Source organism: Buteo buteo, chromosome 5 (genome assembly GCF_964188355.1).
Source record: "Buteo buteo chromosome 5, bButBut1.hap1.1, whole genome shotgun sequence".
In the NCBI taxonomy this organism is placed as follows: Eukaryota; Metazoa; Chordata; class Aves; order Accipitriformes; family Accipitridae; genus Buteo; species Buteo buteo.
Genome location: NC_134175.1, coordinates 24,391,022 through 24,413,230, shown reverse-complemented (window position 1 = coordinate 24,413,230; position 22,209 = coordinate 24,391,022). Strand labels below are relative to the sequence as shown.

The following is a 22,209-nucleotide window of genomic DNA, read 5'->3' as shown; positions in this document are numbered from 1 at the left end:
CATGAGCTTAAAAAGTGGTGAGCTGTAGTTTCTTCTTTTCTATTTTGAGCTTCTTGGGTTTTGTTCCTCATCCTCCCTGCTCTCCATATTTCTCGACTGTTTTGTCTACTAGTTTTCTTGGTCTAATACCTAGATTGCAAACTCTCTGGATGGGAATTTTTTATTTGTCCAAGTGGTGCTTGGCACAGTGGAGTGCTTGTGCAATGCTGGGGTTCTTGCATGCACACAGAGTCAAAACAGCAACAGCAAAGCTCTGTTTGTCAAGTTGCTTAGCAGAGTGACTGCTCTCCCTGAATAGCTCCATACAGATGTTCTGGCTCCCAAAGCCTGAGGAGCTTTATTTAAGAAATGAGTGTTGTCTTGGAGCTTGGAGTCTACAGCTGTGTTTGCTTCATCACACTTTGAGTTCTAGTGACAGTCCACAGGAAAACATATGAGGAGAATTACAAAAAATGTTGCCCTTTACCTAAGTAGCATTTTGCAGTGACATAATAGAATATGCCAGCAGTGAACAGGGCTTGACAGTCCTCTGAGGGACAGTGTTTGGTCTAAACAATGCAAATTGCAGTAACTGCTATGGTCAGTCTCACAGTCATGTTCAGTGGGACCTGTAGCGGTGATGTTTTAGCAGTTTTGGCTTTGGATAATTAACCCATGGAAGTAATTAAACAAACTGTTCTTTCCTTTACCCATGCTGATCTCACAGCTTTCTCAGGCAGGGCACCTGTAAATGTAACTGTGTGACCTCACTCAAACACTCGGTGTTGTCTCCCAGGCACGTGTTACATTATAAACTGGTTGCTCTTTACAAGCATTTCCTCTTACTTCCTTTATACTCAGCTCTCGGGCTGAGGCCTTTATGGTCTCTGAAATGGAGCAGTTCCCCTAATGTAAGTGGGGAGACAGGTTTTTACATACTTTTGCTTTCTTCAAGTCTTTATGTGGCTAAAAGCAGGAAACAAGTAAAAATGGATGAGAGAAAAACATGTTTTTAAGAAAAAGGGAAGGTTGTGATAGCTGTGTCTTGGGTTGAGAAGAACCTGTTGAGAAGCACCCATATCTTGTGTTGATAAGCACAGCTGTTCTGTGCTGGCTCTCTTGCCCATCTGTGCATGGCACTTTGAACAATCCTCTCCAATAAGAGTTTGAAGATAGTGCGGGTTTTTCATTCTGCACCCGTATTTTCCTTGCTGGCTTACTGCACTTTTCAGTTTTCTCCAGCGTTATGTATCAAATACACTTTTTTTTTTCAATTTTTATTAAAATCTCTACAACACACTGTCTTTGCCAGAAAAATTTTGAATGACTTGTCCTCAGACGCCCCAGGAGTGCCAAGGATCGAAGAAGAAAAGTCTGAAGAGGAAACAGCAGCACCTGCCATCGCCACTGTTACGGTGCCAACTCCCATTTACCAAACCAGCAGTGGGCAGTACAGTATGTAGTCTGAATTTCTCAGTGGTGCTAGTAAGTGGGGATAAGAAGATGAAGAACTATTATTTCTATAACTGTTTGGACTAGGACAAAGCAGGAGGTGAAAATAAGACTACTTTAATTTGACTGTTTGATAACCATGCCTTTTAAACACTTTCCTATTGTAAGTATTTTAAATGTTCAATTAACATTCTGGGACTGCTTGCCAGTTAGTGTAGCTAATGCATCCTGAGGCAAAGTATGAACTAACCATAATGCTATTATAAACTTTTTCACTTCAGGAACCAGGTGAGGTAATTCAGAAGTTTCTTTTTTTCCTGGCAGATTATTAATACTCATTCACAAAATTGCAACCTTATTAATAGAAGAAACATTACAGTCTGCAATTACATTTTTAGAAAGTCCTGAAAAAATAAGAACTTCAGCAAACTTATTTAAAATATGTAATAAATATAGGTTTCTGTTTTCTTTATTCATTTGATTTTATAGATCTAGTGCTTTGACTTAAAGGATTGATGGTACAGCAGTAAAGCTAGAATTCACACGCTGTCTCACACAAACACACACAGTATTAAATATACAAAAAGGGAGAAGGAACTACTTGTTTACATCTTTCACTTACAATCTCTTTAAAATTTTGTATCTCTGTTTACTCCTTAGCCACTTTGCCTAATGCCCTACTTAATTTTATTGAAACTGATGCAGTTAACTCTGCTTTCCTACCATAACTGTAAAATAACTGCTTGTGCAGATAGTTGAGATTTTGGGGTGTCTGTATATAGGAACACAGTAAAATTCTGTGGAATCACAAATGAGGGGTGATGTCTCAGTATACCTGCATGACAGGATTGAGGGAAAGAAAGGAAAAAACCCAGCAAAGTAAGACTGCTTGAAGGGAAAAAAAAAAGTGTGAAACTGGACCTTTATGAATGAAAACACTGCTAGGAAGGTGCTGAGGAAGTTGTAGAGAAGGGGGGATACAATCGGAAGAAAAAAAAATGCCAAAGCAAGAAGAAAATGAAACACAAGATGGATAGCAGTAGCAGCAGAGGAGACTGAAGGGCATAAAGCATGGAAGAGGAGAGGAATTTCAGATGAGAAGAAAAAAGAAAGGACTGAGGAAAAGACCTAAACCAACCAAGAAGAAAATCTTAACTAACAAATTAAAAAGTATTCCCTGGGGGAGGATTGTAGCTCCTCTGTGTGATGCTGTTTATCAGAGAAACCAATTTGTGGTTTAGGCTGTGTTTTTTGGCCCCCCCAAAAATATGGGTCTCATGAAAAATTGAAAACTTACTTTCAAAGTATGATTTCTTTAATGTACATTAAAGCCATATGTCTGATTTTAGGTTGTATAAGGGCTCAAGGGATTTAACTCAGATCAGTATTCTTCCATATCTAGGTTTAATACTGTAAGTTAATGTGTAAATTGGTGTCTTAAATGCTGTGTCCGGTGTTTTTTTTTCTTCAGTTGCTATAACCCAAGGAGGAGCAATACAGTTGTCTAACAATGGCACAGATGGAGTACAAGGTCTCCAGACATTGACTATGACCAATGCAGCTGCAACCCAGCCTGGCACCACCATTTTACAATATGCACAGACCACAGACGGACAGCAGATACTTGTACCCAGCAACCAAGTTGTTGTACAAGGTGAGAAACTTCACAGCCAGTCATTCTGTATAACATTTTCTCCATGCAGATACAAGTTGCCAACCTAACTCCTTCAACAGAATTAACAGCTTTGGCACAGTAAAGTCTCCAAAATTATTAAAGGAAATTCTGGACAAAGCTATTTGTCACATTTTCTTGGTGCCTTTCCCTTCAGATTGATAAAATTGTGGATATTTTGTGTTTACTTCTTAAAAGAATATATTCAATTTTGGTTTTCCATGTTGTACTTCCTGTATTTTGTCCACACAATTTTTTTTTTTAATATGTTCTGCAAAAACTGATACCACTTCAGAGTTCTGAGTTCTCCCAGATAGTCATCTGCAGCAATAGTAAATTTAAAGTGAAGCATTAAAGTTAGGAAAGAAGGTTGTTTGATTCTTTCTATAAGGACACTTTAATTTATTAGTAATTTTTTCCCCTTTACAAGTCATAATTTCTACCTATTATAGCTTTTGTAACTAGTCACCAAGTACTTAATGACTGAATCTTAGAATCATAAAATAATTTAGTGCCTTAAGAGATCATTTGGTCTAGCACTCCACTTAGAGCAAGCAGGGCTACTTCAACTTAGAGTAAGTTAGAGTTTTTTATTGTATTAAAATACATGTTTTGGTGTATTAAAAATTGGGGTGGGTGGGTATTAAAAATAACAGAAAAGTGTACCCCTGCTTTTATGATTGTAAAGCAGGTGATTTGAAAGTTATCCAGTGAAGAGGTCTCCAGGCATCAGTGAAAATACATAGCCAAGAAAAATACTATTGCTGCATTGATCTTCTGGTTTTTGTGTTCTTAAGGACATGTGATTTCTTTACGTGGTGTCGTATTTTTTTCTGAGCTCAGGCAAATATAACACACTCCTAGATTACAATAAAAAAACAAAAGACTCAAGACCTTGTTCATTTTAGAGAAGTAGTGGAGTGCCTAGTTTGCACTGTCTCTCTCTTCTTGGAGTAAATGCTACATCTCCACCCTTGTTTCTGTGCCAAATACTTACACATGCAGTTTCTCCTTTTGCAGATAGACATTTGGAGCATAGCTAGAAATACTGTTTGCCGTCCTTCATCTTCTTAAAACTGCTAAAACTGCCCCAAAAACAGAGAAGTAAAAAGAAATATGCTAAGGGAGAAAGAAGCACAGCAATGCAGCAAGACAAATCAAGTTATCAAGCACAAGTGAAGACTTCAGCAGGAATGCTCAAAACTTTGCCTACATTGATAAACTGAGACTGAGCAATGATGAGCTAGATGATGGTCATCCCTCCTGTACTGTAGCCCACAGTGCATGGTTAGATAGATGACTAGGTGCTCTTCACACCGTGGTTAACAGCGCTGTCACCAGACTGACATCGTATTCCCTTGTGTCTTTCAGCTGCCTCAGGAGATGTGCAGACCTACCAGATTCGCACCGCCCCTACCAGCACCATTGCACCAGGCGTAGTCATGGCATCCTCTCCAGCACTTCCAACCCAGCCAGCAGAAGAGGCCGCACGGAAGAGAGAAGTGCGTCTAATGAAGAACAGGCATGTACATTTAGATCACTTTTTTTCCAGTCAGCTCTGCATAGAACTAGACGGTTAAGCACTAAGAATCCTGATCTTTCTTAGTCATTTTATGAAATGCTTTCTGAAGAATTTGCCTTTATTTAAAGATGCAAAGCAAAGAAGCACATCTGCTAATTGCCATGTATTGTGACTATGAAACCCTAAGTAAAGGTGTGAGACTCATTCTGTGAGGTTTATGAATTTGTTAGTTGCCGTAAGGAGAAAAGTCACTGGTGAGAGACGTGTGTGACTGCAGATGTGTTCTTAAAAACACCGAGGTGAGTTGATTTTTTTGAGTTAATGCATTCAGGTAGTTTCCTTTCCTGGATTCTTTACCTTAGCCTTCGGCATGGATTCTCCTTCCTGCTGGCCCACCTGCACTCTTCATGAGTACTTTCTTGATTGTCTCACTTGTTCTCTTTAGCTGCTTGCCCTTTGAGTTTTACCCTCCTGAGGCAGAAAGACTCAAGGAAAGGCTAAACAAGCAGCTACTCCTTTTGAAATCTTGTGGAGACAGTAGTGACAGCAGAAGGGCTGACAGAGAGAAGAATTGACCCTGTAGGATTTAGTGTGCAAGGAGGAACAGCCAAGCCTACTGAGGTGGGGCTTGGTGGAGGCAGCGAAGAAAGGGAGCAACAGAGAGAATTTGGGCACGCTGCTCCTTAAGCCTGCTGCTGTGGTAGAGGGAAGAGGTGGGCCTGAGCTGACCCATCATACCAAGCTTGAACTCCATCTGCAGGCCACAGATTTGAGCCTGTATGTTACACTGTGACACTGGGAAAATAGCAGGGCTTCCCTTCCCTCTGAGGAGGGGAAGCCCCATGAAAACACTGTTTACTTCATCTGCCAGTCTGAAAAAACTGTTACGTTGTACAGGTGCATTTATCTTCTGTAGATTGCTGAGCTGTGAACACAATGCAAAGTTACATGAGCAGACCCAATGCATATCTGAGGGACTTTAATGAAGTAAATAATGCTGAACAGCAGAGTTCACTTTTTTTAAAAGGTTTTTCTATAGAATGACACCCATCTCCCCTTTTTATCTATTTTTCTGATATCACTGAATAGTAGATGTTAGCCTTTCAGTCAGGCTCTGCATTTGAGAAAAATTTAATTAGCATTCTGAATCCCCTCATTTAGTCAGCAGTCTTATTCCAGTAAAAGAAGGCTTTTGTGTTTGGGAAAGCCAAGAAAAACAATGGGGAATTACCCCCACTTGAGTTAAATTGACAGCTTTTGCAACAGTATCATGTTGCATGTGGTGCTTTTAGCCTGCCTGCTTAATAGATCTTTGCAAATCTAGGCTCCATAGCAAAGCAGGGGAAAGGGATATAGAGAGGCAGATGGTGAGGTGGTACTTATTGGAGGATTATAGCGTAAATATTCATAGATATTATTGTGCAAATTTTCTGTGTAAATTTTACATTTTAAAAGCTCTCTTGTAATTCAGTATAACTCTAGCTGTTCATAATGAATAACTAATGCACACAGACTTGAGGTGGCTTAATATACAGCCCAAGCTGGCAGAAAAATCATGAGAAGAAAGAAAAAGTTGTCACCCAAGAAGACAGGTTAGTAGTTTGCACTGAGAGGCATTTCCTGATCCAGTAGTACTTACTCTTTTGATGACACAAGTAACAGCCCAAACTGACTTAAATTCTAAATGTTGCATATGGCCCACCGAAGTGCTGCAAGCATGTGAAGTTGTATTTGTAGGGGTGACAAATAGATACCTGAGTCCTTTCAGGGCTTACAAACTAGGTTTTCTTCATCCTATCTCATTTGTGGAGCTGAATTTAAAAAATTACTTTTAGAATCTTCTTACCAGGTAGTTCCTGAAACAGACGTTCTCTTTTACCTATTAGTACAACTACTGCTTATTTAATAAGCAGAAGAACTGGGTTCAATTTTGTCCTCTCATTTCCCAGAACATTGACTGTATCGAGATCTGCTTCAGCACATTAACACTGCCATGTTCTTGGCACAGCAGACAAGGACTGAAGAATTATATGGTTCCTAGTGACTGTTTATTTTGTGATTTTTTTATTTGAGTCATTTATATTATCATTGCAGTGATGCAGACATTATTAATAAAATGAAAGTATTGCTCAAGAGCAAATAAGTGAATGCTCTAAGTACAGCTTTTTTTGCACCAGTTGAACTTCCTGACCATTAGTATTTGGTTGGACTGCAGCAAAGGGAAGAGTGAAGACTATAAAGAGATTAATGGATGAATATTGGTCTTGTCCATGTTTTTATTATTCATCTATTTGTTATAATAATAAAATCAATGAAATTATTGCAGCAGCATTCAAATCAGCCTAAAGGCTCTAATGTAAATCCTGCAAGCAGAATTTTGTCATTGAGTAAGATCCTTTTCTCAGAGAAGCAGAATTTTATTGGTGCTGATTTACTGGGATCTGCATGTTGAAATGATCTGTGGATCTTGAGTGTGTGTGATTTGTGAGGAGCAATTTATGAACTCAGCATGTTTCCTAACTTGCATTTCTTAACAATACCTCCGTATTCTAAAAATGGCAGTGCTAGGTAAAGGTTTGACCTGAACAGCTAAGTAGCCCATGTCTGCAAGTCATCATTCTGGATTTGAATGGCGTTTTTTGCTTTGCAGAGAGGCAGCACGTGAATGTCGCAGGAAGAAAAAGGAGTATGTGAAATGTCTAGAAAATCGAGTGGCTGTGCTTGAAAACCAAAACAAGACACTGATTGAGGAGTTGAAAGCACTTAAGGACCTTTACTGCCACAAATCAGATTAATTTTGGATTCCCATTTTCACTTGTCCAGGTGGGATAGAGACTGGTTCTGGCTATGCCCAGAAAGACAAAGTAAACTTTTTATTTTCTAAACATTTCTTTTTTTCTATGCGCAAAACTGCCTGAAGCAACTACAGAATATACTTCATCTGTGCTTTGCATCAAACTGTGAATGTTCAAGTACTTGCCTCCACTTCTCCCCCTACAAGATTATTTTCATCATCAGTCTCAGCATGAAGAAGAACAGGCTTCTTTCTCATCTCCCCATCCTCTTCAAGGAGTAACAGCGGTCTCTTGGGAAGTTACTGTGGGGAGGGTCCTGTAATGATTTGAAGAATTTGTGCTGAGCCCTTTCCATTGCCTTAGAGACAGAACCACCCCAGCCTCTTGGTCCAGAGGACTGTGGGCCACATACATGGAGCATACATGGTGCAATGAAGAAGCAATGGTTGCCAAATTGGTTTCACATATTCATTATGAACTATAAAAATACATGGCTAAGTGGCATGCCAAATGAAAGGCACTTCACAGTCACGTTCTTGATGTGGAGATAACATACCTTTTTCAAACTAGCCCAGAAAGGTTTTTGATTTGTAATCTGTATTAAACCCTCCTGGACTAGTAAAAACTTCTCCATACCTCAGAAACAAATGCATTGAAATGAGCTTCACTGGTCAGTTGTTGCTTCTCGAAGCTTATGTGTGCAAGTGGGTTCAGCATTCTGAATGCACAAAAAGCAAACACCAACTTCATAGGATGTTGGTTGGGAAATTATATTTGGATGGGAAAGGAATTCAGAATAAAAAGGTAGAACAGTGACATTTCAAAAACAGTCACATAGTAAGCAAGGGTAACACTTGAAAGCACTACCTGTTCATATGCAGAACAACTAAGCAGTTGAAGCATGGCCAACTCCACGTACATACTCCCTGATGATGGTATAGTCTGTCCCCCAAGTCCTCTCAAGCAATGAGGTTATTTCTATTTCCCTACCGCTATCTTATGTAATGGAAATTATTATACTCAATGGAAACATCAGCCTGGTTTGCTAGATTCTTTTTCAAACTTCGAGGCTGCCTTCCATACATAAATTAAATTGCAGTATGACAAGTACCAGGACAACCTCGAATACTGAAGAGGACTTCAAACACAAATATTCCAACTTCTGCTTCGCAAGGGACAATATTAATTATTTGAACCTGGCCAAGCTAGCTAAACTCTTAATTTATTTGGAGGATTTTTTCATGTAAAGGGTCAGATTGACCAAGTAATTTATTCCTGTAAGTAAAATTACTCATGTGCCTCAGATGTTTGCAAGATCAAATTTTTGTGTGCACTGAGGAAATGAAATCTTTCCCAAATTTACATTGTTAAAAAAGTAGTTCATGTTTAAAACCAACTCTGTACTAAGCAGTAGGACTTAAAAAGAATCATGCTGAAAAAGAACCAAAAAAGAATGTCAAGAAGTCGTCGAAAAGAATGTGTCGAAAAGAATCGTGTGCAGTTTGTTTACTGGCCCTCTGAAGCCAGACTCTTGATGTATTAGCTTGGGTCATTTGATGGAGTAAGTTTACTTCGAGCTTCTGGTCAAACTTTTATGTATAGAGACATAGGAATAAGGCTTTGGTCTGTACTAATGCCTTGCCTAGCGAAGTATTCGCTAATATTTTTTTTCCCATTCACTTTACCTGTTTATAAGATAAATTTCAAACACGAGCTTCTAAAAGGTTATACAATCAATGTGACGTTCTAAGAAGAACATTTGGAAGACTCTGGGCAGTTGAGTCTCAAACAGCTAAGCAGTATTAAAACTTCTAGTTTTCTCATTTGAGAGGGCATTCAGTTTCAGAGACTTTCAAAGGAGCAGGGTTAAACTTACAGCATTATTGTTAAATCTAGAGTTAGCAATAATTTCAAATTAGGTTTGTATTTGAAGAAGAGAACGTAAGTATCAATTATGAAAGAATTCATTTTCACAAGTTTTGAGGGGGTTTATAAATGGTCTATTTTTATCTGCCATAGAGAATTAATTTTCATGGTTTTATTTAATGAAAGATGAATTTATTAGTTTAGCAATGCAAATGTAAAGAAGACTCTAAATTCTCAGCAATGCTTTTATAAAAATGGTCTGATTCTTAGTCAGAGAATACAAACACATAGAACGGTTACCAGTTTTTCAGAACTAGCGCTGAAGTAGAAATGTTGATAATACAGGAGTCATTCGTATAAAACATGAAGCTCATGATGGCCTAATTTACACAGTTATATGGGATGGTTCCTCCAGCTTTGAGAAACACGGAAAAGGCTGTACATGCCTACATTAAGGCTGTTTCTTTTGTAGAATCACCTGTTTGCAAAATTTGAGTTTTTGCAGTGAACCTGAATGAGGCTAGCTGTGATCTGAGAGCTGTTCCTAGTGGGTAATGAGCAGTGTTTAGCACTTGCTGATAGTCACTCAGCACAAAGCCTGGGAGCTGAAAGGACCAGGGAGCCTAAACCAGTACCCAGACAGGGTTTTTCTAATACAGGGTTGGTGCAAATTTGCACGGCAGTGACAGGAGAACTGTGTTACTGGTTTGTCTGTGCATGGTCTGCAAGTAGTCTGTAGTGTTACTAGTCTAGACCTCATTAGCAACTAATGTTTCACTAGGAAAAAGAACATTAAAGTTCATAGAGATCTCCAAGGATCTTCACTTGCATTTCAGCTGCACTGAGGATTTAGGGACTGGAATTTATTTAACGGAAATTTTAAATGACAATAATAAAAAATGTATTAGACCAAGTACAGGGCTGGCTAGGGTTACCCATACATGCTTTACTATTCACACTGGGAAATAAGGGAAAGAATATGACACAGGAATCCATTCATATGTTATTTATCAAGTAGTGAGGTTGGGGTAATCAGCTTCTATAAACTAAGGCCATTTGGAAATAGGATAGAAATTATGCTGGCAGGGGGGAGGGAGGGTTAGTTTTATATCTCACAGTTGTGAGTTTTCAAGAATTGATAGCCTGTTTTACCTGAAGAGAGGGTTAGAAAGGGCTAGATCCATTATGTTCATAATAAACAAGAATTGATTTGAAATATAATTTTTGTAATGTCATTATTTTGCAAAACAGCAGCACCAATCAGGCAGTTAAGATATTGTCAGAGGTGCTCTTTTAATTTAGATATTCTTGGAAAATACATATGTATAATATATGTACATATATATATATACACACAGTATATAATCTACAGCTCTGAGAGCTTTTAAGTCAGGAATGCTGAGTATTATAGTATATGGAGGTCAGAAAAAATTTTTACTTTTCTGTGTATGTCTGGGTGTGTGTGGACGTGTGCGCGTGTGTGAAAGCTTTCCCCCGCCCCAGTAGTTCTGGGCTGCATTATTCTAGCGCTTATTACTGATTTGTTTTGTGCTGTTTCTCAGTTATCCATTTTCAAGAATTTTATTTCACCTATCATGGCTTTCGTGAGGTTTCTTTTTGTTTTTTATGATGGAGATTTTTGAAATTATGTAAAAAGTTGTTTTACAGCAACCACCACCCCGCAGAATAGTTCACTTTGGGGCTTTTTCTCTTTGGCAGCTATATATCAAAGGCAAAACAATTGGAAAGGTTGTTAAGGTGTTATTTTCTAAAGGAACCACTGGTAAGACTTCTGTTTTCCTCCTGGGGTCGTGGCGAGGCATTTTTATTTAAGCAGCGATTTCACCAGAATTAGGTAGTTGCCAGCACCTTTGCTTGTATCTGAAAGCACAACTTTAGCCGGTCATACTCGTCAGGACTATACAGACACCTGTAGGTTCAGGCTGTTCTATAGTTGGCTTTTGCATTGTAGACCACTGTCTTCTCCGGTACTTGTACGTTGATCAGAAAATTGGTGGGGTGTTTGGAATCACTAAGAGGCTCAGGAAAAAAAAAAAAAGATAGATTTAATAAGGAAAAACAGCCCTGGTAGTTTCTGATCTAAATTTGTACTACAGGTTTTTTTAAATCTGGGCTTCCAGTAGACTGCAGCTGCAAGTAGTCATCTGTTAGTGAAAATTGGCCTCTGCTTTTTTATTTTATATTTTTTTTAATTTATGACAGCCAGCCAGTGCTTTTTGTGGGTTAAAGTAAAGGCAAGTCTCCCCATCAAAACAAGTTCAGTATCAGTGATTGCAAATCTATGACAATTCGTAGAGGATTTCATTGGTTTTCTAAGACCCTGTTTTTATTGTCATTTTTTCACCCTGAAGCTGGTTAGTGATGTAACATTTGCCAATGATCTAACCAAAAGGTCATGTATTTATTTTTGTTACACTATGTTCTTTGTAAATGTTTAATTAAAATGTGCACTTTTTTAAAAAAAAAAAAAAAAAACACAGAACAAAAAAAATTAAGAGCAATTGGGTTTGCTTGAGAAGCTTCCTGGCACAATTGTTGTAATCCTGCTGCCTGCACACAATTCACTCCTCTCCCCACAGCAGTTGACTCCTTTACAAATTTAACTTGCTGATTAGCACCTGGCGTCCAGCAGGCATTACTTCAAAATGGCAGGAGATCTGAACAGGCAATACTGAAGACTGGAAAGAATTAAGTGTGTGGTGTCTCAGAGCAGTATGTACAGGACGGATGTGAAATTATTTTTAGAATAGAACTAGTTCAATGATCCCAAGTGGGAAAGGGAGGTTAATTTGGAAGGAAAGCTGAACTGTTTTTCAGCCACTTTATTCCCCTTTTCTTAATCTGAGATTTGGCTGCAGGTTTTACAAGCTGCATTCCAAGAAAATAAATCAAAAGTCTTTCCAATTCTTTGACACCAGGAAGTAAAGGTACATTGACAATGTGTCACCCTGCTTTAAAAGATAAAAAAAGCACAACCACCTCTCTTTTGCAGGAGCAATGATAATTTAGCTATAACCCTGGAATCTGTCACTGTGAGCAGGTTTTGAAAGCATACAGTACATTGATGGTTCTCTGTACTGTGCCTGGGAACTTGTTGCCCTGAGCTTTCGAATTTGCTAGCTGTACAAGACACTGATTTTGCAGAAACCTGAATGTATCATGACGCTTAGTTAGTCTGGGAGGAGCCAGAGTGATGAAGAGAAACGAGGTGCTGAAATCCTATCTTATCTACTGTGTGCTTGTGACAGGTTCAGGTCTGTGGATGGATATGGCTGAAATCTGTACATCTTTGGGAAAAAGGGACCAGATCTAGTTGGCAAAGAGGGTTTGCATTTCAAGTGTTTCACCTTGGAATGTGTTTGTTAAATGTATTTAAGCTCTGGCCTGCAAAGAGACTTGCTGGGGCTAGTTTGCACAGCACAAATTGAAGACGGTGACCTGTTTGCATTCTGGTACTGCAAGTGCGGTTTGTGACTTGCTGTTTAAGTGGTGAGTTCAGGTCTTGCTTTCACCAGTGAGAGGCAGGAGAAGTTGGCTGTCCTCAGGAGCTGTGTGCAGGCAGAGAAAGGGCCAGGGACAGGCGTAATGATCCATGGTTGGCACGCTTCATAAGCTGACCACTTACTGTACTCACGACTTGGGAGCACTCGGTTCACTCAGTCTCAGCCTTGGCTATGTATTTCTGTAAATTAGGGGATAGCTGAGTGAGACCACGGGGAAGGAAGGCCTTGAGCCTGTTAATTACCTGGAAATGGCCACTCTTAAGAACTAAGGATGTTTGGATGCTCTCCACAAGTTGTGTTTTATCCAGGTGCCACTCCATTTTTTGTGTGTAATGACATTTATTTATATTGAAACATTAATTTTAAAAAGTTCTAGAACTTCGAGTTTGTATGAGATTTGAAACTGTGCTGCTTATATGGACTTTTAGGGATGGGATGGGGAACAGGGCAAGAAGAGGTGCTAGTTGGCAGCCAACCCCTCCACAGACTTGTCCACAGATTGGTTGTTCACTTAAAAAATGAGTTGTTTCTACTCTGGATTTATAATTTGAAATTGTTTTGGAACAACGTTTTTCAGGGAAGTTTCCAGAGCGAGGGTTCTCCCTTTGTAATGTAAGCTGGAAAGAGTAAGTTCACCTCATCTGCATTTCTGATTCTTTACCCAAACCATGTCAGCACAGAACAGGGTATTTGAGCTTGACTCCCACATACTTGTGGAAGTTAAAAGACTAAATGAAAATCCATTATTAGGGGAAAATAAATTCTTATTTACGTCTCCCTAAAAATCTAGAAACATCCCTGTTGTGTTTTGTTTTGGTTTTTTTTTTTTTTACTTAATTTTTTGTGCTTTATCTGTGTTTTAAAAAAAATTGTACTGGGTTATAATGCATTTTATTAACACTATGTACATATTAGCTGCTTTGTGTTTCAGAATGGTAGTAATTGCTTTGTATATTAAAGTGATTCTTGTGAATTTGTGAATTATTGTCATAAAGAAGTGCTTTTTCTTACTGTAACCTTTGTGGTATAAACTGTCAACTCCCTTTTTACACAAACATTTATGTGCAGTCACATAAACATGCTTTAAAAAACTCTACAAAGTCTCTTTTTTGAGCAGGATGTCCCATTTACACTAATTTAGTGGCAAATGGTAGCTAGATAGGAATATGGGAAAAGGCGTATTTTAAGCAGACTATTCTGTCCTCTCGTGATCTGTGGCCTGCTGTAAGTGTTCATGAGATAATTTTCCCCAAAAGGAAGGCTTTTTTAATCTTAATTAAATTGAATTAGATTAGTGAGAGGTTCAAGTCCTGAAAAACAAAGTTTCTCTTCCAGTTCTGATACTATTAAACCTGCTTTCCAGTATCCATTCTGGTGGCAATTAGTTCCATTGTTTAATAATGTGTGAAAGACTTTTCCCTTTCACAGCTTAAATATGCTGTCTTTCTCACTTTTAAGCATTCCTGTAAACCATGTACTACTGATGTTAATAACAGCAGAACAGAAGGCAGCAAACACTGCAAGGATCGCAACCCCATTACGTAATCTGCAAGGCTGGATCCAAACACTGGGATGAAAGCCAGAAGAAAAATTCAGCACTGAGGTAAACACACCTCCAGTGAAATCAAGGGGAAGCAGTAAGGTCAGCTCATTATCGCTGGGATTTTGTGGTTTTCACAACTGAGCGTTTTCATAATGCCATTCACGTACTTGCTCAGTAAAATCTACATCTCAGTAATGAAGGAGAATCCCAAACAGGGGTTAGTCCCTGAGGTAAAAATGCAGCTTGGCTTGAATTTCACAGTGAAAAGAATCGGGTAACACAGATCCCTGTGCAGTCAGTAGGTCAGCTGGTGAACCTGATTCTTCTGACACTGCTGCACCTTGAAGCTCTTTGTCCATAAGATAGAGAGCTGATTTCATACTCTGTGTCTTAATATTAATCAAACATGACTTCAGTTGCAACGACATTTTAGAAGTTTGTTCCCTTGCAGAATGGCATGTTTCAGGGGTGGTTTCACAATCTCACAGCATGTTCGCATCTTACCTGGTCACTTCCCTGTGACTTGGATCCTCTCCCTAGGGTGAGTATTTTGTTTCTCAAGAGACTATATATGAATTGCCCCACGACTCAGGGACCCATGCCCAAACACATCCTCCCTACAGATGAGTTCACGTCATCTGTTACAAAACAGGACCAACGCTGTGGAAACCACCCGAAGGAGAATCACGCTGACTTCTCCAGTGCCGGCATGAACAGGGTGACAAAGTGCTTGGGCAGGGTGTTAGTGTAATTGCCAACCAGCCGCTGAAGCATTACCATGCATCATCTCATACCAGAGCAGAAGCTCACCTGGGACCAGTCAGTCAGGACACTGGAGTTTGCAGGTGTCATCGCAGAGGGCTGCTCTCTGTGTGCTCACTCACCGGGCAGTTACGCCCCTGCTACTTCTGCCCTGCACATCCAGTGTGGCTCAGTCCTGACAATCTGCCTGAAGCCAAGTGTGATGGGAATATAAAAAAGCTGCGAAGCCCAGCCTGGGACAATGGAAGGCACTGCTCCCTGCCTGGTGCGGGTGGGCGTTAGCACAGCCCAGAGGGAACGGGCTGTAGGTTTCAGCTGAGTTACATTCTCGTGGTTGGTGCCTGCCCCTAAACACTGTAGCTTAAAAAGCAACCAGAACTAACGTGCTTGAGGTTGTGGCCTAACCACAGTATTCCTGGGTCTGGTCTCCTGAATTTAAAGGAGCGCGCGCACCCCAGTAGCAGTCAGAGGAGAAGGTGTCCCCTTGAGGGGGTGCCACTTGCTGAGCTGGGGAGGGGCCACCAAGAGCTCAGCTCTGCAGGTCAGAGGCAAGGCACTCACCTGAGCGGCCAGTGTCATCTCACGCTTTTCTCCAGAAGTATTTACTTAAGGGCAGCAGCATTGCTTCAGCCTCCAAACATACTCCCTCGGGTTTGCATACAGCTGCTGTGTGCAACAGCAACAGAGCAAAAGAAGCCGGGCCTGGTCTCTTCCAGCACATGCCTGCTCTGGCACGAAGGCTATGGGCTGTAACAGGAGCAATGGGAAAACACACACTGAAAGCTGCTAAACAATTAGAAAGAGATGCAATTAAACTGATTTGTTGTAAAAGTACAAAACTTTTACTATGGTCAAAGCAAGGCCTGGAGCAAAGCCTCCTTCTTAAAAGTGTGTAGGTTGCTGCACTAGGCTTCATTCTGTCCTTACACTTCATTGCATGCTTTTTAAGTGTGGTCCTACTATAGCAACAGCGCAAGCTGCTAAGGCTCCCAGTATTGCAAGCTGCAGCCTCTTGTGAGGGCCGAGCACAGCCAGGTAGCGGGCTTTTCCCACAGACCAAGTCACATGCACTCACAAGCCCAAGCACCAGCGTGCTGCTTTCTGCCAGCTCCAGCCCGGAGGCAGCCTAATACACAGTGAACACAGACGAGCTCGGAGACAAGGAAAGACCAGTGGGGAGGACGAGGAGTGGTCAGAACTTATAGCCAAGCACCAAAAACTGGAGCCAGAGAGAGCGGGGAGAGCTCGTAATTTTTTTCAGCCATTGCTCACCCAGTTGATAGGACAGAAGCAGCCATGTCTGGCACATTAAAGTTCATATCATGTTCTGTTTTAAATTAAAGGTGCTGTCTTCCTTCCCTCGAAGGGACTTCAACTCTAGTTCCAGACGGCAAATCCCCAGCCAGCTGCGTAAGTGCTGTTTTAGTGACACCATGTGGCTTCTGAGAATACTGTTGTAAACAAGTGTTTCAGAGCAGCAACTCCCAAGCCGAGTCCAGAGCCAAGCAAGGAACTTAGCTGAAAACATGCGAAAGATGCACCAGAGATGAAGCACGAGACCTTCGGGCCTCATTAATGACAGCTGTAATGATAAATGTGTCCTTTCCAGATTACAGTCTGCACATCACTTCTGGACCACAGTCCCTCTGCATCTTTTCCAGTTAGGATGTTTGATGGAAACAGAAGTGATGAAGAACTCCTAACATCCATGGCCCTGCTGGTGTTTGCTGTTGCCAATGCCAAAGACATGCACACACGTAAAGCCTGAACCTGACCTGGGGCTTTGTAAGTTAAGTTTAAAGAAAAAACAATTTCCACATCCACCAAAAAAAATGTACTATCGCAATGCCTGCATTTAGAAGCGTAGCCATCTTCTGTTAGCCCATTGTTTTCACCAGTTTCAGTCTTCCACCACTAGAAAGAGAAGGAAGTCTGCTGCTGCTGCTGGTGCGAGACGGATTCCAGGCTGCAGCATTTTTCACACAGGATCTTGTGGAATAAACACACAGAGGTGTTTTTACAAGCTCAAGGTATGAAATCAGTTACTCAGAACAGCGTCTAACTACCACTGTGCAGAGAAAGCATGCCGAAATCTAGACACTGCCCCAAGGTCCAAGTAATACAAGAATAAGTACTCGCCTAGCTACAAAGCCTTTACAGCAGCACCCTCCTCTCTTAAATAACAGCTCTCGGAGCCAGAGTGAGCCACAAAAAAGGCAGAAAGTACATTATTTAACGGTAGTTTGAGAGTCAAGGGCTAGCACAGGTGCATGTGTATCTGCTCCAAGGAGCCTTGATCTGTACGAGGGGAAGTTATCTTGTTAGGGACAACCCAAGAACCACGACTGCTTCAGTACTGCAGGAATAGCCTCCATGCTTGCAAGTCAGATAAAAACACCACTGATAGTTCTAAGTTGGCTTACTCTGCCATACTAGTTCACAACACAGGCACCGCCCTTGTTCTTTGTTTCCCCATGGCTCTTCAATTCAGCAGTGACAGCAATAGAACAACTTTATAGCAGCTGCCTTTGTTGGTTTTGCCCTTCAAGTGGCTTCTTTTACCACAACTTTTAAGATGCAGAAGGCCTGAAGAGTTAAAGCATTTAGCGCTGGAGTCTTAGCTTATATTTCATCCACTTTTACTTTTCTAGAGTTAAAGTGATAACGGACGGGGAAAAAAACACACTAAGTTTCCCACAGAAATTAATTGTGGTTTGATTTTAAACAACAGATCTTTTGATGACATTTTTGATGCCTGGAGATTTCTGCATCTTAAATCAGTTTCAAAAATCATGTTTGATAAAAAGTCAGCGGAAGACCTTATACAACTCTACTGAGAAATGAAGCAGAGGTTCAATATGCAGAACAGAAGTACAATCTTTGCTGCCTAAGACCAAGTGATCAGACAAGACCATCAGAACAAGAAGCCAGTGAAATAACACAACTGCAATGATATGCTTAGGAACTAGTGTATTGAGTAGAAACAAGGTGAGGATTGAACAGCATCAGTAATTTACTAACAAAGCACAGAGTCAAAAGTCATCCTTGCGACTACCCCTCTGTGCTTTGTAGATATGAACATCCTTACTGGAATCATAGTGGACCTCATATACAGAGAAATGGCCCCTCAGCATCTTCAAGAATTTGTGATCCCGTTCATAGCGGATACGACAGGAAAGAAGAATCACAGTTTGCTCTGAGCAGAGGTGCTCCAGCGTCTGAAGCAGTTCTGCAAAAGTTTCTTCCAGATACACGATGTCTGCACCCAGGATGAAGTCAAATGCTCCTGGAGGGAAGTTACCCAGGTCTTTTCCCCACGTCAGTTCCTTCACCACAGCTCTTGGACGTAGTTCAGAAGGTAAGTTAGCCTGTACGTTTGACTCCAGGAACTCCAGTGCTGCCGCCCTGTCTGTGATGGTAACATGAGCACCTAAGTGATACAGGAGTATATGTCTCAGACATATAATCAATGTCCATAAATATAGCATTTGGAATACAATGCTCTAAGAGGCTCCTTATTTCCTGTTAAACTTTAACAATTCCCCTGAGCTGCCTGATTAAAAACAAACAAAAGAACAAAACAAGCAAAAAGCCCACTATCTACATACAGCCTACCCTTCATCAGTCACTTAAGTATATAAAGTGTACTCCACATGAAGATTAAGTTGGGTAGGGAACAAAAAGTGTTTTCTGGAGCTGCTTCTTAGTGCATGAAAGTAGAGAAGTTACTTTCCGCCTTTCTATAGGTGACAGAGTAAGTTACAGGGATTGTTACAATTCTGTATTTGTTCAGTATGAGAGGGGCAGCTAGAGAGCCTCTTTCACAGGTCAGACAAAAGTTATGCCTGTGTGATGTTGCACGGCGTGATTGTATTTTGTCAAACAACTGCTTTGTTTTTATTATTTCAATAGGCACCTTCCACAGCCACTGGAGCTTTGAATTACAAAGTTAACCTGGGACAGTTAGCGCAAATTTAACATAGTACCCAGTCCCTGCCTCAGCCACAGACAGATCACAGGCAAATCACTTCATTTCTCCAGACCTTGCTTTCCCTGTCTGTAAGATAGACTAACAAGGCTTACGCAAGCTCAGAGAGGTTCTGTCTGTAGCTTTTATGAGGACAAGTGGAAAACTAAGCACAGCGCCTGCTCCCTGGGGGAGAATAGCTACAGAACTTGATGCTGCTGAGCTGAGTGCCATGGTAACAGGCGTCAGCCTTAACAGGGTCCCACCATAAAGTAAACTGCAGTGGCACCATCGCTACAATAAATAACACAGCAAGCTCTGAAGTCTAACAAGAAAGGAAGATGACTCAGACAGGAAACATCACAGTTCATGTATGTAGCTTTGGTGTTAACTTCTACCAGGCATGTAGATGTTAAAGTGCCAGTTTTACTACAGTTGTAAATTGCTTTAAACAAACAAAAAAAAGCCCTTACCCAATAATGTGGCCACTATTCCCAGCAATCCAGTTCCAGCTCCCAGCTCGATCACAGACCGATCCCTGAGATCAATGCCTTCCGTCTCCAGATAAGCACACAAGACAACAGCCTAAACCAAGAGACAAGGGCAATTAAGCACAGGGCTCATTTCAGTCATACCGAACACTGGATTTCTGATTTACACTGAGAGAGAAGGTTATGGGAAGGATCAGGCACTTCAGGTCTATAGTAAGACTTTGTTCAGCTCTTCTCCACCTCTTGTGTGCACATGTGGTCTTTTTATGAATTTTACGTAAGACTCTTATAGGCAAAAGCAAAAAAGAACCACGGAGACTACAACTCAGATGTAGCAACACTGCTTCATGAATCCCCCAAACATAACAGGAGGCAGAAAGAGTTGCATTTGGAAAGGAAAAGCTGGGGCGTGTCAAACACCGGTGAAGGAACACAGTATTGCAGAAGTGCAAGATAAGGTTTCACAGTATCTTGCGTGGTATTTCAGAAGGTTTCTGCCCAACACTGGCATGCCATCAGGAAGGACATAGGTAGAGTAAGTAATAACACTTCTATCTGTTTGTATCTAATGTGTGTTGCATTTTACAGAAATCTTGACAAGGAGCGCTCTCCATAGCAAGTTCTGTCAAAGACAATGTCAGGGAAGACTAACAGCCCTGTGCACCAATTCATTTCAGGAGTTTGCTAACATTGTTACGCTTGTTCTTTAAAGCTAGAGGTAAAAGTGCAATCTGTGTGTGGACAGAGACCCGACCGACAGGAAGCCCTTGGATTCCCACAGTGGTACTGCGACCGACTGCCCTGCAGCCTCGGGCCTGCCACAAACCCCTCTGTTTCAGACGGTTCTTATCCCCAAGATAAGTCTATCAGCAGTCTTTCTCGACGCTACAAGCAGCAGGGTCTGTACTGTACAGGGCGTTAAGCAAACACCAGCGGCCACTGTTAAGAAATGGGTGAGGGTTCTGTCAGTTACCCAGACTACCTCCTGTATTAGGCACTGGCTGTGCAGGGTTTAAGGTGACCCGTTTCCCCTGCAGCCCTCCACGATCTCTCATGAGGGGAAAAAAAAAAAAAAAAAAAGGTAAAGCAGAGTTTAACGTTTTCTTTTTGTAAAAAAACCCAAACGACCCTTACAGGAAAAAAGCCTTCCGTTAACAACTCAATGCTAGACAATGTCCTAAGGTGGTTCTGAAAGCTGGGGCAAGCGCTACCGGCAGCCGCCACCAAGCACAGAAATCCTTCGTTTGGTGCGAACACCTACCGCATCCCAGACCACCGCCGCCACCCCCAGCCGCCGCCAGTCCTGCCTGAGGCGGATGGTGTGGCTGGCGAAGCGGTAAGTGGCCGACGGGCTGTGCAGCTGCCGCGCTCCCCAGCCAGCTCCCTCCTCGTAGGGCACCAAGGCCATCCCGCCGCCGCCCGAGCGCCTCCCCGCCTCGCCGATCCCGCGGCCTCCGCGCAACCGCCGGGCAGGAGCCAGCCCCGCCGGCCGGGCCCTCTCCGAGCGCCTCGCTCCCCCGCCGGCCCGCCCTGGCCGGGGCCGGGGCCGGGGCCGGGGCCGGGCCGCTCCGCCCCGCGCCGCCGCCCGAGGCCTGGCCGAAGGCGGGGGAAGGCCCGGCCCGGCCGCCGCGGGGGAAGGAAGGCCCGGCCCCTCGCCGCCCGGCCCGGCCCGGCCCGGCCCGGCCGCTACTCACGCGTCGCAGGCCCTGGGGGCCGCCGCGGAGCGCCCGGCCCGGCCCCCAGCGCCGCGGCCGGGGGCGGGGGCGGCCTCCCCGCTGGGGAACGGCGGCGGGGCCGGCGGCGCTCACCGGGGAGGGCGATCAAATGACGGGTGAAGAGGGCTGGGGCCGCGGCTGCGGCTGGGGGGTCTCCCGAGCGCTCCTGCCGCTCAGCCACGGCGGGAGAGCGGGGCGGGCCGGGGCGGGGAGCGGCCAGGCAAGGCAGAACGCAAGGCATGGCTGTCCGCAGGGCGATGCCGGCGGCCCGGGGCTGGTGCCGGCCACCGCGGGCTCGGCAGCGTGGTGTGCGGCACTGGGAGGCTGCCGGCCGCATGGGTAAGGGCCGTGCCTGCGCCCGTCCCTGGGAGGTCCTCGGGGCACCCCGGAGGGCAGAAGCGTCCCGCTGGGGACGGGGACGGCTTCTCGCATTTTCAGACCTACGTGCCACGCAAAAAGTTAGACGGTGCAAAACGCTCTGTGGGACACTGCTGTCCCCGCAGCCTCTCTGTGCTTCCGGCTGATGGCTTTTGTTGCGGGGGGGGGTTTGGAAGGCAGCGCAAAGGGAAGGCGTTTGTCCAGCCCACCGGCCTCGTCCTCCGCTGCTGCCGCAGTGAACGCTGTCTCTGCAAGCGCTCATCACCAGCCTGGAAGCGGTCCTTCAGTAACTGGGTAACCATCGCAGAAACACAACACTTCCTGAGCACCTCGGCCAGAGCGTTGACCAAGGCAGTAAAGCCAAAGTTGCTCTCAGCTGGTGGTGTGGCGGTACCGCTCCTGCGGCATTGTTTGCGCATGGGCTTCTTTACCTTTGGCTCCATTTAATCTCTCGTTTGGCAAAACAACACAGTACTCCTCTCCTTTGTGTGTCTCCATCTCCAGTTACTTGAACTTGCTCCAAAGACTGCTAAAGGCCACGGG

At 42.9% G+C, this 22,209-nt stretch overlaps 2 protein-coding genes across 7 annotated transcripts in view; one reads left to right on the top strand and one right to left on the bottom strand.

Annotated features, from left to right (window-relative positions):
* The window catches only part of CREB1 (cAMP responsive element binding protein 1), a 41,996-nt gene extending 28,209 nt beyond the window's left edge, over positions 1-13,787 (top strand). For 2 of the 4 annotated variants that reach the window (XM_075028199.1, XM_075028197.1), the window contains 4 exons: positions 1,292-1,434; positions 2,903-3,085; positions 4,475-4,625; positions 7,276-13,787. In XM_075028199.1, the coding sequence (XP_074884300.1) occupies positions 1,292-1,434; positions 2,903-3,085; positions 4,475-4,625; positions 7,276-7,420 (622 nt within the window). In that variant the 3' untranslated portion in view covers positions 7,421-13,787. Of the gene's footprint in view, positions 1-1,291; positions 1,435-2,902; positions 3,086-4,474; positions 4,630-7,275 lie in introns of all 4 variants that reach the window. The other 2 variants (XM_075028198.1, XM_075028200.1) reach the window with 2 other exon arrangements.
* Positions 13,788-17,766: 3,979 nt separating this feature from the next.
* METTL21A (methyltransferase 21A, HSPA lysine) lies at positions 17,767-21,253 on the bottom strand. Of its 3 annotated transcripts, none has more exons than XM_075028202.1 (3): positions 20,835-21,253; positions 19,556-19,667; positions 17,767-18,524 (listed from the first exon to the last, which is right to left on the bottom strand). In XM_075028202.1, the coding sequence occupies exons 1-3, from the start codon at positions 20,979-20,981 to the stop codon at positions 18,148-18,150; spliced, it is 636 nt and encodes a 211-aa protein (XP_074884303.1). In that variant the 5' UTR covers positions 20,982-21,253; the 3' UTR covers positions 17,767-18,147. The 3 variants fall into 3 exon arrangements, with proteins under 3 accessions (XP_074884303.1, XP_074884302.1, XP_074884305.1); XM_075028201.1 differs by having other exon boundaries at positions 17,781-18,545; XM_075028204.1 differs by having other exon boundaries at positions 18,243-18,618.
* Between the last annotated feature and the right edge of the window lie 956 nt (positions 21,254-22,209).